The sequence below is a fragment of the Lipotes vexillifer genome, unplaced genomic scaffold (genome assembly GCF_000442215.2).
Source record: "Lipotes vexillifer unplaced genomic scaffold, Lipotes_vexillifer_v1.1 scaffold374, whole genome shotgun sequence".
In the NCBI taxonomy this organism is placed as follows: domain Eukaryota; kingdom Metazoa; phylum Chordata; class Mammalia; order Artiodactyla; family Lipotidae; genus Lipotes; species Lipotes vexillifer.
Window position 1 is genome coordinate 50,814 of NW_006774696.1, and position 16,999 is coordinate 67,812.

Below are 16,999 nucleotides of genomic sequence, written 5' to 3' on the forward strand. Positions count from 1 at the left end.
AGAGAACAAAGTATGGATACCAAGGGGGAAGGGGGGGTGGGATGAATTGGGAGATTGGGATTGACATATATACACTACTGATACCATGTATAAAATAGCTAACTAATGAGACCCTACTGTATAGCACAGGAAACTCTACACAGTGCTCTGTGGTGACCTAAATGGGAAGGAAATCCAAAAAAGAGGGGATATATGTATACATATAGCTGATTACTTTGCTGTACAGTAGAAACTAACACAACATTGTAAACCAACTATACCCCAATAAAAATTAATTTTAAAAAATCTGAGTGTTACCCTCACCAGGCTGTGGACCTGGAAGGTAGAAACCATTGTTCTTCCCTCAACTCTTTGTATCAGGAACAGTGCAGAGCACGTAATAGGTGCTCAATAAATTCTCATTGAATGGATGTATGGATAAACAAGCAGATAGAGGATGGGTGGGAAAGTATCTATTAGAATTGAGGTCACCTTGAGAGTGAAGCACCTAAAGCAAAATGTTCATTTAGGGAGCTATGGGAGGTTAGACTGGCTGTCTGGAAAGGTAGGACCAGACATTGAAGAGCTTGAAAACCCTAGGCTGTAGATTTAATCCAATGATGAAAAGTTTTGAGGGGAGGAATGTGTTGCGCCCACTCCAGAATTAAAGGACACTCTTGATGAGGCAGAGTTCCCCAGTATTTTAACTCCATTGCCTTCTGCAGTCTAGAAATTCCCCAAGTGATTCTGGGAGAAAGGTAAGAGGTCATTCGGGGTTCCACCTCCGACAGGGGCTCCCCACTGTGGCCTTCCTCTACCCTGGCCTCAACAGTAGTTCAGAGGGAGGTTGGAGATGGAGATCAGCCCACTTGCCAAGACTGAGCTCTGCTGGCCTGTCCAAGCACCATTCCAACAGAAACTGAATCCATTCTTCCCAGACTTGTTTCCCTTTCTATTTCTCACCAGATGGCTCATGCTGGGAAACGTTTATCTGCCCAACTGTGAGAAGTGGAGTTGGGTAGTGATACTATCTGCTTGTAGTCAGCTATATTTGCATTCTCTGATGGTGTTGCATGGGAGGGGTTGCAGGGCAGGTAGGTAGGTGTGTGTGTGTGTGTGTGTGTGTGTGTGTGTGTGTGTGTGTGTGTATGTGTGGTAGTGGGGTGGGGTGCAGTTTGGGAGTATCCAAATCCTCAATCATGGGAATGTAAAAAAAAGTGTTCTAAGCTCTAAATGGTTGAACAATAATGTGCATTTGATTGCCTTGAGCTTTGTATGCAATTAAGAAAAAGGGTTAGAATTAGAATTAAGTCATGTGTATGAAGACCATCAAAAGGAAAGTATTGTTTAATTTGGTCCCTGAATTAGTCTCAAAAATGTCTACATGGACATTTGGATTGAAGTTACCTCCAAATAGACCAACCTGGATTGGAGTTACCTCCAAACAGAACTGTTTGGAACAAAAGCCTCAAATATAGAAAGAGCTGTAAGAATCTGGTTTATGGGCCACTCCACAGCTTTTAAGACCCTCCTGACTTGTCATGTCTCTTGGGACGAATTTCTCCCTCTTACTTGGCCAAACTTTGATCCTAGAATAAGGAAAGAGAATAAAGTACTACTAGTAGCAGTAACGGATGTTTCTTGAGCACTGATTATGGGCTGGGCGCTGTGCTTTTCATACATTCTCATCTCTACCAATACAACATTCTACACAGGGGCTCTGTTTTGCTGAGGAGGAAACGGATACTTAGAGAGGTTAGTTAACTTGCGCAAGGTCACACAGCTAGCAAATGGCTGAGGTAGAATTAGAAATGAGACATGTTTGACTCCAGAGCCTGTGCTTTTAATTGGACATACACAAAAAGGCCAAGTTTATTACTAGTACTCCCAGCTTTCTCTTTCTTTATTCCTTCCTTCACTCAGTTCCTTAATGCAATGAGAAAAGGGCTGTGTGCTTTTTCCATTTCATGACACACAATGCCAGTATCTTCTCTTTTTTCTATCAATACTTAACATTGAGAAAGGACATCCTGTTTCACTTTAACCTGACTCCATGCTTCTGGTTTTCTCCTCTAGGCAAAGGTATTTATTTTATAAGTTGTAGGTCTAAGTCTCATTTTCTAAGACTTAGCTATTCACCACATCAAAGGCAGTACAATGTAGTAAGTAAACAAACACTCATGGCATTGAAGACCCACTCAGGTTCAAGTTCTAGCTCTGCCATTCAGTAGCTCTGTGACTTGCATAAAAAATTACTAATAAATAGAAACCTCAGTTCAATAGAGTCTGGAGACCAGCAGGGGTAGTGCTCACACCCCATGACGACAGCAGAGCCCAACAGGAAGAAGGAAGCCTCCTCTTTTTTCCTGGCAAGGACTTAGCTAAAGAAAAGCCATGGACTCTGTTTACTACAGCCCTCCCAACTTCCTTTTCCCTCTATAAAAGGGTTCTCCTTCCCTTGCCATGTGGGGACTTGCACAGGGCTCACCATGGTTATAGACCCCAAACTGCAGGTCTCTGCTCATCCCGAATACGCACATCTTTGCTGGGGAGAAATATCCGGCAGTCCATTTATTTTGGTCAACACTTGAGTAAGTTATTTGACCTCTATAAGCTGGAAAATGGGGATGATAAGCTACCTCCAGGATTATTCATTCAATCTACAGACATTTATGGAGCGCTGTGCCGGATCCTGGAGATACAGGGCTGTGAGGTTTAAATAAAGTAATATATGTGTGGTGCTTGGTACAGGACCAGCAGATAGTAAAGGCTCAATGATAAAGTGTAGTTATAAATGGTAGAACAAAAGACAATTTCTCTAATAGCCATCACTGGACAGGAGACAGGGGAGTGAGGTGTTTTCTGAATAGAGCTCTTGGAATGATCTTGTATAATTGAGCCCTTCCTTCCCCTGGCTGAGGCCAGTCCCCGTAATTTTAGATAATAGCCATAGCCATCATTTTTTTAACACTTAACATTCACTTTACATGTATTAACTCATGTACTCCTCACAACAACTCCCTGAAGTAGGTTTTATTATATCATTTTATAGAGGAGAAAATGTAGGCCCAGAGAGATTAAGAAACTTGCCTGAGATCCCACAGCTAATGATCCGGGCTGGGACCTGAACCAGCTAGTTTGATTCCAAAGCCCATGATCTCCCCACCTCTCTAAACTCACCACCCTGGATTCGCCTCTGATTTCTGCAACTCGTGTCTAGGTAGCCAGCCCTGAGCAGCTTCAGAGAGAGACGCCCTCAGACATGGGACAGTTAGGAAGGCTGTGGTGTTCTGGGGAGACGTATTCGGAGACCCTGTGTTCCCGGGCTCTCCTCAGGGGTGTTTCACTGATCCCCGTCCACTTTACATCTTTTCCTGCTGTGTCTCTATGACATCACTTAAGACCAAACCAGCTCACCCTGAAAAGCAGCTCTGTGGAGCCCGGGAGCGGAGGCATTGGCTGCTGTGGCCCGGGTGGGAGGCGGGGCTACGGCTCTTGCTGCCAAAGGCTCAGGCTGCTCTTTCAGCACAGCCTCTGCTCCTTTGTGGTCTTGCTTCTGGGTTTGACCTCCTGAGGCCTGAGTGATGCCAGGCCCACCTGCTTTGCCCCTAGTCTGCTCACTGCCTGAGGTTTGCTATAGTACCCGCTGCAGGAGCCACACTCAGACTCAGTGCACATGACCTGCACGGTGCTCAGAAGAGCTCTGTGCTCGGTTTAACGCCCTGCCGTCTCCATCTTGAAATTCTTCATAATTTTTGAACAGGGGGGTCTGCACTTTCATTTTGCACCAAGCCTCACAAACTATGTAGGTGGTCTTGTTCAGACCCTACTAAGGCCTCAGGGCGCAGGCAGTCTCCCCAGCACGTGAATCTAAAGGAGATCACAGGGGTGTTCGGAAGAGACTTCAAGCAGGCAGGAGTCCTAATTTCAGGTTTGTGTTCACAAGGTCAAAGAAGGCTTGTGGACCACCAGAAGCTGGAGAATGAATTCAAACATTCCTTTGGATGATGTGAATTTAGCAGGTTACCATCAGTTTTCCCAGTTACTCCCATAAATAAACATAATGCCCACTGTACATGCAGTTTCTTACTGGTAGAATGTTGGAGGTGAGGGTCAAGCCCAATTAAGCAGAGAAGCAAACTTGGTCTCTGCAACTTAAGATCTTTCCTACTTGCCTGCCACAGCCTGAAATCCCTTTCTTAATAAATCCTTCCTTCAGATCCTGCCAGTAAACCAGAACCCCGCTCAAGTGCAAATGTTTCTACCTCCTCAGAACTTGCTGCCTCAATTAGCAGCCCTGCCCACATACTCCCCCATCACTCCAGATTGCCAGCTCCCCTTTCCTATAGCCCTTTCCTCTTAGTCTTCAGATAGAGGCCTCACAGTCCTGCGGCTCAGGCAAACCGCCTTCCAAATTCTCTCCTTTCTCTCGGCCTAGCTCAGATACCGCCAGCTCTTCACCTTTGGTCCTTTCCCTCCTCATCTCCTGCTCTCTGGCTTCCACCCTCTCAACCATTAAAACTGCCATCTCAAACATCACCCATCAAGGTTCAGAGTTTCATCAGCTTTGATCCTCTAGAAACAGGGCCACATTATGAATTCTGGCAGCCTGAAGCCTTCAGGAGCCCTTCCTCCATTAAAAAATATTAAAAATTATCTTCAAAGACTGTGTTATTATAAAAATAAGTATAATCCAGTCTGGATTGTATTTATTTAAAAATTCTTTTTTTTTTTTTCGGCGGTACACGGGCCTCTCACTGTTGTGGCCTCTCCTGTTGCAGAGCACAGGCTCCGGATGCGCAGGCTCAGCGGCCATGGCTCACGGGCCCAGCCGCTCCGCGGCATGTGGGATCTTCCCAGACGGGGGCACGAACCCGTGTCCCCTGCATCAGCAGGCGGACTCTCAACCACTGCGCCACCAGGGAAGCCCCTAAAATTCTTATTTTAAAATATATTAAAACATTTTCATGGGTCCCTGAAGTCTCATAGGCTCTGGGCACTGTGCCTTTAGAATTTAATGGAGAAATTAGTCCTTCTTTGAAGGCCTGGGTAAAGTTGAGGAGAAAGTCTTCATGAGTCTTTTATTTCTGGGAAGCCATATTACTTTTTGCTTTTATTGTTCCTTTTATTGGGAAAACAACATAGTTATAAAGAAAATTTTGAGGAAACAACCAACTCATAATCTCATAGTCTAACACAACCCTTCATTTGTAATTCACTTCCTTATCCAGATGGAAAGCTATTTTACACAGCTGACTGTTGTGTTTATGCAGTTCTGTATTCTGCTTATTCCATTTCATATTATTTTATTGGAAACATTTTCCATGTTTCTACAATAGTCTTCCTAACCATCAATTTGACTTATGGTGATTGACTTACTTTTTCTCTCTGTTGGTTTCCCAATCTTTTCAGACTAGGATTTCTTTGTCTGTTTTATTGCTTCCTTTTTGTCCTTTCATGGATTTACTCTGGGCCACCTGATTATTCTGTATATCCTCCCCTGCCTCCCTCCGCCCCAGGTTGTCTGATTCATGGCTTCGACTATGGGCTTTATTGGGCTGAGGAGAACGGGCTTTGCAGGTGGTTCTTCCCAGTGGCAATTAGTGTTCAATGATCTGTGTACATGACCTGCTCAAGCCCTTTCACACTGCATGGTTTGTGTTTGAGAGCCAGCCAGGCCATGGGGCATGGTCTTGTTAAATTCTACACTTTAGTAAAGGGATCAGAGTGTCAGAGCCTGAAGGTAATTCAGAGATGATTTTGTCCAACTTCATTATTTTACAGATAAGGAAACTGAGGTTCAAAGAGGTTAACAGACTTGATCACGGTTCTGGAACCAGGAAGCAGGGATTTGAAACTTCATTCCTTGACCTCAAAGTTTCATGCTCTTTCTTCAATAGCATCCATTCTAAATTTGTTGTAGAGGAACTTTATTTTACACTGCTGTACCATTAGAATGAGAATTTACATTGTGGAATTAAATTTACAATAATTTTGTTGCCAAATTTATCTGAATATTGTCTAATGGGAAGAAAAAAGAAAAACTTCATAATTTTCAGTTAGGTCCATATTCTGAAATTATCTGGACTATTACAGGAGAAATGTTTAAGTGATTCATGTTCTGTTGAATGGTAACTTCACCTGTTTTGTTACTGTTCACTTGTCTCTAAGGTCTGTTGATTCACTTATTACTACCATCCAACAGTCACATCAACTGAGCTTACCTGTTCAGAGATAAAGAGCAGATCAATCTTTGTCCCAAAATAGCCAGGGCAACATTGGTACTAGCAACCTGCAGAGAGCAAAAGCGTACATTAGTAAGATGAGTGAATTTATCCATTTTGGCCATAAATATCATCACCTATAGTAGAAACATAAACTTCACTTTCACTCTCATCTCAAAAAAGATTGGAAAGAAATAGCTCTAAAAATATTGTCTTGCAGGTAGGGAAACTAACTATAAAGACTTTTTGTTTGAAGATCTCCTTTAAATTATTTTTCCTTTTCTTCTAATCTCTCTTTTGCATGTGTGGGGGGCAGTGGGGGGAGAGAGAGGGAGAGAGAGAGATGTCTCACTTAGGTTCATTGTTCAGTCATTTTCTCTCAGATTGCATTTGGCCTTCATCTACTCAAACAAACTTGAATTCCACCTTGACTGACTTATTTCAAGAAAAAAAGAAATTTGGTTATCAATGTAACTGAAGCAGAGGGAAGGGCACACAGGATGTGGAGAAGCGGGGAGAGCTATTTTACAACGTTTGCGGGTATGAGCACTGGCCTCCCATACCTACCCCCACCCCAGTCTCAACCCTGTCCTCTCTCCTAATCGATGGATCACATCCCATCCCTCCAAACATTTAGTAGACCCTGCTGGTCAGTGGTCTACTGCAGGAACAGGACTGGTATCCTTAGGCTGCCCTCCTGTCCCCACAGACTTACAAAGTCCATGGAAACGATGGTTTCCGCAGTCGAGTTCTTGGACTGGGTGAGTATCACGAAGGAGGCAGGGATGTCTAGGGTGAAGTTACCCGGTAATAAATTGACCACGGGAGGCTCTCTTGCCAAGACCTGTACCATGAAGGGCTGGGACAAGATGTACAGCTCTGCAATCTGCCCACATTCAGGGAAAGAAACAGAGATTGGGAGTCGTGAGTTGAAGAGGGGAAATCACAAATTTGGGGTGGCCTGTGGTGGTGATTAAATCTTACATCATACAGTTAGAACAGAAAAAAGCTCTTTAATAATTATACCGATAACAACAAGATAATAATAATAACAGCTGGCATTTATTGAACACATACTGTGTGTCAGGCACCATGTCAGGACTTTCAGTATTATTGCATCTAAGCTCCACAAAATCCCTCTGAGGCAGGTTCTATCGGAATTCCCATTTCACAACTAAAGAAAGTGAGTCTCAGAGAGGTTAAGTAATTTTCTCAAGATTCCAGATGAGTAAGTTATAGAACTGGGATTCAAATCTAGGTCTGTCTGACTCAAGATCCTTGCTCTAAACCCAGGATGCTACACAAGCATCTCTCTGTCCTCCAGGGCAAACCTGAGCCTTTCAATATACTATGTCCAATACTCAGATCCCATCACAGCATGATATTAATAGTTGTTTTACTAAAGTCACAATGTGGCACTATTCCTTCCTTTCCCATTTAAGCTAATTATTTAAAGTGTGGTGGAACCTTATGGAAGGAACAAATGATTTATTCTGTGTACAATGTCTTTCCTAGTAACTTGTACTGTTCAGTTAATATTTGTGGATATCTGATTAAAAGAAAAACTCTTAAGAATGGAAATATGGATGCAAGCTTGGACCAGAAAGGAACATAAAGAAACAAAATGTCTTCCGGAAGTAATTGCAGTGAAACCAAATACACCATTAAGGAGTCAAACCCTGAGCACTCACCCGGGGCAGCATGTTGCCAAGGCCTTGAGAGTTGCGAATCAAATGGTTGAAAATCTGGGAAATGAAGACCATCATGTCACTGTGAGGTTTTTACCTGGGTTGTATTTTCAGGGAAAATGCAGCATTCCCTATAATTTTTATGAATCATGAAACTGTTGCACCAAAAATGCCTAGTGTTTGAAGGTGACTGATTATTTTATAGCCCAACCACAGGAAATCTGAGGCCCAGAGAAGTAAAGTGACTTGTCCTAGGTCACACAGGAAGTTACATTGCTTTTGAGTAAGGGCCTTTTAACCTTAGGAACACAGTGTATATCATATGGCTACGATCCATATGTAAACATTTTACAGTGGTTAACAATGTCTTGTGTTATTGTCCTCTTTTTCAGAGGTTACTGAGACATACGATGCATAAGTAATTTATCTTCATAGATGAATGGTTTTCAAGTCTGAAGCTAGAAGTGTCTAATTCTCAGTACTGTATGGCAGCTGGTGTTGCCGCCAGCATTTTGAACACAAGATTTACAATTATGTGTATAATTAAGGCCTAGAGAATGAAAAGATACATAAGGGATGCTCAATAAAAGTTGTTAGTTGACTGGTTGGAGAGAGAGTTCTCATTATAAAAGGGAGGGGCATGACAAAGAGGATCAATGAATATCTATGCTATTTACTGGTCATCGTAGATGTCAGTTGTAATTACTAACAGGAGAAATCTTTATGTTGGCATAACACAAATAATAAAATAATGATGATGATGATGATGATAATCAACACTTATAGAGCATGTAGTCTCTGCTAGGCATTGGTCTGAATGCTTTATGTATATTTAAACCTCTTTAATGCCCATAACAACCCTATGAGTATGGAACATTATTATTCCCATTTTCCAAATGATGAAAATCTGACACAGAGAAGTTAAGTACATTGAAATTACCAAATTTTCATAGGTATTTGTCACAGGTAATAAGTAGTGGAGGGGCTTCTTGGTATTATTGAAGATCAGTCTAGAAGAACAGTGGCCCAGTATCATAAAAAGCTGAAATTAGCAGAACTGGAAACCCAACAACTCCTCAACTAGTATCAACATTCATTCCACAATCCCTTCATTCATTGTCCTGCTAGGAGTGATAGTGTCTACAAAGGCCCAGGAATAGAAACTATGACATAAAAACCCCCATAATGGGATACTTATAACAAGACTAAATGTTGGTGTCAATTGTCATCATCCATTAACTCTCCTAACCTTGTTTGTGGTGAGAGTGACGTTGAAAGCCCCAGCTGTAAAATAAGCATAGGACGCAGATTTAAAGAAATACTCGGAGATTCCAACGTAGATCATAGAGTCACTGTGTTCCGGGAGCACAAAAGGAACTGATGAGAAGGGGGGATCTGTGAGGTTTTCCAGGGGGTAGAATACGCCCTGTGGGGAAACAGAGAGAAAGACCAGTGTTATCAGGGGAAGACTCGAATGTGCAGGACTAAAGAAGGTGGACCCACTCAAGTCAGAATAAGGAATATTCCAGAAACTCAGTAGGGTTGAAAAAACCACGAGTCCTCTGACTCCTTGACTGGGGACTATGTTTCAGAGCTCTGATGACTTCTTGAGCATATCTGAGAGTGTCTGTCCACCCTGGGGTGTAATCCAGTGAGAAGTTCCTTGTTAGTCCTCTTCTCAGAGACGGGAAGGCAGGTGAATGTAGCTGGAGGGGACAGCTCTGAATAGTTCCCGAAGTGTCATGTAGAGATGTCAAACTTTTGACCTTCAAAATCCATAACTTCTGAGCATCTGGGGCATCACAGAAAGACTCAGAAGGACCCAGGATTCTAAATGGCTCAAAGCATTTTTGTGGCATTTTTACTGCTGCCTTCATAAGGTATAGGCTGTTATTACAAAATGGTGTCTTGCGTAATATTTAACTGAGTTGAATGACTCTGATTGAAACATAAGCCAACATACATTAAAAAAAAAAAAACCAGTGGGGGCTTCCCTGGTGGCACAGTGGTTGAGAGTCCGCCTGCCGATGCAGGGGACATGGGTTCGTGCCCCGGTCTGGGAAGATCCCACATGCCGCAGAGCGGTTGGGCCCATGATCTATGGCCGCTGAGCCTGCGCGTCCGGAGCCTGTGCTCCGCAACGGGAGAGGCCACAACAGTGAAAGGCCTGCGTACTGAAAAAAAAAAAAGAGAGAGAAAAAAAAGAAAGAAGAATTCGTCTGCCAATGCAGGAGACACGGGTTCGAGCCCTGGTACGGGAAGATCCCACATGCCACGGAGCAACTAAGCCTGCACGTCACAACTACGGAGCCTGTGCTCTAGAGCCTTTGAGCCACAACTACTAAGCCCACTTGCCACAGCTACTGAATCCCGCGTGCCTAGAGCCCATACTCCGCAACAAGAGAAGCCACCACAATGAGAAGCCCGTGCACCACAATGAAGAGTAGCCCCCCCACAAAAAATAAATAAATTTAAAAATATTAAAAATAAATTATATTTACTTTGGGACAAAAGCACAGTTAATCACTTTTCCAGAATCAGCAAACACTATTTTTTTTTTTTTTTTTTTTTTTTGTGGTACGCGGGCCTCTCACTGTTGTGGCCTCTCCCGTTGCAGAGCACAGGCTCCGGACACGCAGGCTCAGTGGCCATGGCTCACGGGCCCAGCCGCTCCACGGCATGTGGGATCTTCCCGGACCGGGGCACGAACCTGTGTCCCATGCATCAGCAGGGGGACTCTCAACGACTGCGCCACCAGGGAAACCCGGCAAACACTATTATCATGTGTTAATGGCCCTGACAGAGTTCAGCAGCCCTCAGTTAGATCAACTAACCTGAGAGCTAGGAATAGAACTATCAATATTTATAGTCTACTGATCTGTTGAGCCCTAATAAATGCAGACTATTCTACTTGCTGCCCCTTAGTCTGCAGCCTTACTCCCAGAGGCAGAGACACCATGATACTTTTCTTGAAGAAGGCAGACATATGCTGTGCAATCCAAACAATCATTTACCAGTCAAGAAGATGTTCAAGAGTCTCTTAAAGGAGCATAAACATGAGAGAACTGCTTGAAAGAAAATTAAACTATTGGAAGAGAATGTAGTTATATTTCCCTCTGCACATAATATTTGTTCCTTGAATAGTGGCTATTGATAGCCAAGCTTAGGACTCTGATGATGATAAAATTACCTTCAAATTCAGATCAACGTAATTCTCAGTAATTTCTGGAGAACTGATTAGGGAATAATCCAGCAGAGTATAGTTGTCAATCTTTCTTAAAACTAAATAACAAAGAAAAAAGAAAATTTACATTTATTAAAGGTATAGTATAACACATGGTTAATATTTATCCAGAACAAGTTTTTAATCCTCTGTTATTTAAAACAAAAATTAACCATTACCCTATTTCATAAATAATAGTTGCTCACTTTTCAAAACCCAGGAAAAGTAGATAAATCAAAAGAAGAAAGTAAAAACTCTTCTTTATCACATTGCCCTGAGAGAACCATCAGTAAAATTTTGGTACATAGCCTTTTATGCATGCTCCCAGAAGTAAAGAAATGTGCCCACAGCAACATAGGACATGGCAATCCTCCACTGGTTCTTTCCTCATCTTTTCTACATTTTCTTTCTCTTCCCCTCCCTCTCCAATCTGTTCTTTTTTATTCATCTATCTGCATCCACTCATCAATCCATCTGTCCAGCCACCATCTCCTTTCATCCCTTTATCAAGCTAATATTTATGAACCTAGTGTGAGTTAGGCACTGTGCTCAGTGTTGAGAATACAGAGAAGAGTCAACGTCCCTGCCCTCAATGAACTCACAGTCTGGAGGAGGAGACAGACATATAAACAGGAAATTATAATACAGCGTAATAAGAGCAGATCTGTAACTGAGCTCCAGAGGGCCTACTACAAACATAGTCTTATAGTCTTCCCCATCTTGGTATCGGTAATTCCACTCTTCCAATTTTCTAGTTGCTCAGAGTAAACCCTGGCCTCATGCCTGACTCCCCTCATGACCCACATTCAATGTGTCAGCAAATACCACTGTCCCTACCCTCCAGGTACATCCGAAACCTGAACATATCTCACCATCTTTGTCACTCCATCCAGGTCACTGCCTTCCTAGCTCGTTTGGGTCACTGCACTAGCCTCTTTAGTGGTCTCCCTGCTTCCACCCCTGAATCCTGTCCTATTATTAATAGACAGAAACCAGAGTGATCTCCTTAAAATACAAGTCAGTTCATGAAAGCTGTGCTCAGAACTCTCTCAAGACTTCCCATCTCAGACTAAGAGCCAGGCTTTGTAATGACCTACAGAGCCCTGAAGATCTACCCATCTGCTTTCCCACTCTCTGACCTCATCTCCTGCTGCTTTCCCCTCGTACCCTCTGCTCTCGGTATGGACTCCTCAAAATTCCTCCAACGCACTCGGCATGCTCCCACATGGGCCTTTGAGCCTGCAGTTTCCTCTGCCTGGAATGTTCTTCATCCAGATCTAGGAGCGGCTTACTCCCTCCTTCATTCAGGTCTTTACTCTAATGCCAGCTGCTCAGTGGTGCCTTTCCTGGCCATGCTATTTTAAACAAAAACCCCTCGTCAGCTCCTTCCCTGCTTTATTTTTCTTCTTACCACTTATCGCAACGATACCATAGATTTTACTTATTATCTTGCTGGCTGGCTGTCTCCTCTCACTAGCCCCATGAGGGCAGGGATTTCTGTCTCACAGGCTTACTGCTGCATTCCCCGCACCAAGAACAGCACCCAGCCTATTACAGGGGCTCAGCATACCATGGCAGGGGTGGGGGGGGGCGGTAAGTGGATGGAGTGCAAAGAGACATCCACCGTAAGTGTCATGTGAGCGTTGAGGAGGCGGGACTTTGGGGTGTGGCCTGTCAGGTAGGCTTTCTTGGGAGACTATGCCTGAGCTGAGCCTTCAGAGCTAAAGAGGAGTGAACAGGACAAGGGATGGCTGCGGGGTAGGGAGCAGAAGGGGCTGCATCCCTCGGGGCTTAGCCCAGTGCTGGCAAAGAAATAGGTGCCCTGTACATATCTCTTAAGTGGATAGACAGATGGAGGGGAGGAAGAGAAAGCTCTTCTAGGCAGAGAGGGCAGCTGACTGGAGGCAAGGTGTGAGGCGGTAGGAGCAGTTTGATTGCTGGAGCAGGTGAGGGTGCGCGATGAAGCCCAGAGAGGTGAGAGGGAGCCAGAGCACAGCCGGTGGGTCTTGTAGTCCACGTTAAGGTACTTGGACTTGATCCTGAAGGCAGCTATAGGAGCCACTGAAGGGGTTAGAACCAGGGATAACTGGTCAGGATGAGCATTCATCATTCTGAAGAGGATGGATTTAGCGCCAGAGCTGGGATTCAGGCTCACGACAGTTTAATTCTTTGCCTTTGCATCTAGTTTCCTGAAGTCACCCCCACCTGCAGTGAAGCTGCTTAGCAGCAGAAAAGAGCGGGCCCTGCACACGGGCAGGTCCTCCCATGCACCTTCCTGCGGTGCTAGTTTGCAGAGGGGAAAGCAGATGGGAGAGCTGGAGCAAAGCACACCTGGAGAGCACCTGCGTGTGAAGGTGGGAGGAGAAACACCCAGAAGAGACAGTTCTGGGACTCACCCTCCAGCATGCTGAGGTTGGCATTCAGTGCCTCCACCTCACTTGTGATAATGGGACAGAGCTGGCCATAAAAGGAATAAAAAAGAGATGCAGGTTATCACATTGTACTGGAAACCACTGTTTAAGGGCCTAGACCCCAACAAAGCCCTTCCAGTCAGGAGACAGTCTCCCTTTGGACTCTCCCTTAAATTAGTTGATGCCTATGGGCCTCAGGTTCTGTATGTATGGGTGGCATGCCATTGAATGCTGGCTCAACTTCATAGCAACCGGGACCACACCCACTCAGCCCCATAAAAGAACAAGCCCTTGGCTTTCATCTCTGCAGCATGACAGGGCATGTGCCCCAGTCCATGTTAGTGCTAACGACACCTGGGGAACCTGCTACTTGCACGGCTGAGCCTCTCCCGACTGCAGGGATGCCCCTGCCTGCCACCTCTGCCGTCAGCATGCCAGGCCCTGCCAGGGAGAGTTAGAGCAGGGCCTTTATTTCCTTGCTGGGCTGCTTGGAGAGCCCATTAGATCAGACATCTGTTTAGATCAGAGCCCCTTTTGGAATTAGAAAATCAATTTTGAATCAGACCCAAGCAAATCTGTAGGAAGCAGGAAGAGTATCAAGATCGACGCCATGTGCCAGGAGTGTGCTGAGCACTCAGTGTGGTAGTTACTAGCAGAGGCTCAGGAGCCTGGCTGCCTGGGGTTGAACGCCTTGGCAAGTTACTTGTACTCTCTGGCCTCAGTTTCCTCATCTGCAATGTGGGGATGATAGCTGTATCTACTGTGTCAGGTTATTGTGAGTAGAAATTGAGGCAATCCATGTGAGATTGCCCAGCTCATAGTAAGCATTCAGTAGATGTTAGCTGTTGCCAACCTCATTTCATCCTCACTACAGTCCTGAGAGGCAGGCACTACTGGCCCCTATTTACAGATGGAAAACAGAAGCTTGGAGAGGGTAAGCGAGTTGCCAGGAGTTAGATCAGTAGGATTTGAAATCTGGCCTGACATGGCTAGACAGCTGTGGTCTGAGCACCCTTGGCCTTTTCTAGTGGCACAGAGGGAACCCTAGAAGCAAAGCATCTATGATCTCTAAGTCATACACAAGCTCCAGGCAAACTTAACTATTGGCTTCTTGTGGGAGGCCAAAGGACCATGCCTCGTTTTGAATGGAGGAATGATCAAGTGTGGGGTCCCTGAAGACAACGGCACTGTTGCCCAGGCACTCTTCAATATGCACATTCACTGGCACTCAGCACCTTTCAGGTAAGGACGGGAAAGGCTGCGAAGCTTCAGTGTCCCCTGACCAGCCGGACAACCTTGTTAGACAAGCTGCTTAATGTCTCTGTGTGTTGATTTCCTCACTGACATTCATTATGCACCTACTGCCTTCCAAGTGCTGAACTGAACACAAGGGGTTGGAGACAGCCAGACACCGTCCTTGCCCCTCTTTTCCAGAAAGGAATCTCCCTTCTTTTCCCGTCCTCCTCACCTCTCTCCTTGTCTCCCCAGAAATGTGGGTAAAGCATTCAGGGAAGGTATTGTCAGGAATGGAAACAGGGCACATTGCCAATTCCATCTTTCCCTTCCTCGGACACTGACTTCTGGCATCAAGGTACTTGGATGCCATCGTAACTTATACTGTTTCACTTGGCTGGGAATATTCTTTCTTCTTTCCCGTTCCTTACTTATTCAATTCCTACCTATATTTGAAGGCTCAGTTCAAGTCCTGCATTCTCCAAAAATATCTCCCAGGATACTCCTAGGCTCTATTTACTTAATTTTTCCAGTTCTCTGAACCCCCTCAGTCCAACCTAGTGACCATGTAAGTATGTACGAAATTCAAATACTTATTCACTTGCCGTTTCACAACTCTGAGTTGGTTTTTCCTAAATAGATAAGTTTATTCCTTTTCCATATCCTCAACAGACTCTAGTCTAGAGTGCTGGGCATGTAGCAGGTACACAATAAACGAACTCTTTTTGATTGTTTGCCCACCCTGGGGCAAGGACTCGAGGGAGGGAATGCTGTATTATTTATCTCTGCATCCCTATCACCTACCATTATGTTTGGCACATAGTAGGCACTTGAGAAACTATTAAGTTGCAAAGGATAATGTGTGTGAAAGTGCCTTGGATGGTGCTTAGCACACGGTAGGTGCTCAGGAAAGTTTTATTGACTGAAAGTTAATCAAAGCACGGCAGAACTGCTGCTGATGGCAGGTTGCTATGGCTGTATAACCTCTAAAGACTTACCATTTTATTTAAGTTCTTTAAAATGGGTTTCTCCATGGGCTCAGCAAAGAAGTTATATAGGACACTAGGAAAAAAAAGATTACAAAAGGGCTTACACAGGATCATATCTGCCAGTTCATAACTGCCCCTAGGTGCCACGTGAGAACCCAGCTCCAGACTGTCCACTGCCCACCAGGGTGCTCACCTGAGCTCTCCAGAAAACGAGATGTCATTGTGGCTCACTTGGGCATTGCAGTCTTGGAGCTTCAGGATTGGGTGACCAAAGTCATTCCGGGCCAGGACAACTATACCGGTGAAGTAAACCCCAGAGAGAAACAGCTTAGCTCCTCCTGTGTCTTGGCTGTTGAGAGAAGTGCAAGGTTACCCAAGCCTGGGCAGGGGTGGAGATGGATCTTGTTTCTCTGATCAACCATAGAATCTAAGCCCCAGGAGGGCAGGAACTTCATCACCTCTGGATTCCTGGCACCTACAACAGGTAGGGGTGAATATTTACTGAACAAATGAAGTAACAAATATGTGAATGGTGACAGCTCTAGGAACCTTGCATTTATTTCATCTTGAGTGCGCTGGCAACCCATAGTGGTTGAGCATGTATTAGGCACCATTCATATACGATGCTTGTTTGGAGGAAGAACATACGGGTCAAGGTGGCCACACCTTATTTAGGAAGGGTATAGACGGGGAGGTGACACTTAGATGTCGTCTGTGAACTCCTTGAGGGAGTGGTGCTATTCATCTCCATGCCCCAGGATTTAGCTCATGGCCTGACACAGAATAAGCACTCAATCTATGGTTGATGAGTCAGCAAAGAAATGAATAATACATGAATCTATGTTTCTTATGGGGGAACATATTATATCCCTACCGTCTAAGAGACTGGAGTTCTTGAGACAGGGATGAATGATACTCAGTACCATTTATAAATGGATACAGTCAGTAGGTACTCAATAAATGGATATTGAATGACCAAATGGATGAATGAATGTGTCATCCTGGGGCATCAACCAAGGCAGACCTAAACATTACACCCACACAGTGACTTATACATAGTAGGTGGTTTGTAACCGTACCATGAATTTGATCCTTTCTTTTTATCTTCTTTTCTGGCTGCAGCCCACGGCATGTGGGATCTTAGTCCTCTGACCAGAGATCAAACCTGTGCCCCCTGCAGTGGAAGCGGGGAGTCTTAACCGCTGGACTGCTACGGAAGTCCCAGGAAATCTTTTTTTTTTTTTTTTTTTTT

At 44.5% G+C, this 16,999-nt stretch overlaps 1 protein-coding gene across 1 annotated transcript in view; it reads right to left on the reverse strand.

Annotated features, from left to right (window-relative positions):
• BPIFC (BPI fold containing family C) overlaps window positions 1-16,999 on the reverse strand; it is a 35,920-nt gene that overhangs the window by 11,195 nt on the left and 7,726 nt on the right. The window contains exons 4-11 of the mRNA XM_007449432.1: window positions 15,941-16,096; window positions 15,757-15,820; window positions 13,511-13,571; window positions 11,082-11,173; window positions 9,141-9,317; window positions 7,895-7,948; window positions 6,919-7,089; window positions 6,204-6,271 (exon numbers count right to left, since the gene is read on the reverse strand). Of these exons, the coding sequence (XP_007449494.1) occupies window positions 6,204-6,271; window positions 6,919-7,089; window positions 7,895-7,948; window positions 9,141-9,317; window positions 11,082-11,173; window positions 13,511-13,571; window positions 15,757-15,820; window positions 15,941-16,096 (843 nt within the window). The remainder of the gene's footprint in view (window positions 1-6,203; window positions 6,272-6,918; window positions 7,090-7,894; window positions 7,949-9,140; window positions 9,318-11,081; window positions 11,174-13,510; window positions 13,572-15,756; window positions 15,821-15,940; window positions 16,097-16,999) is intronic.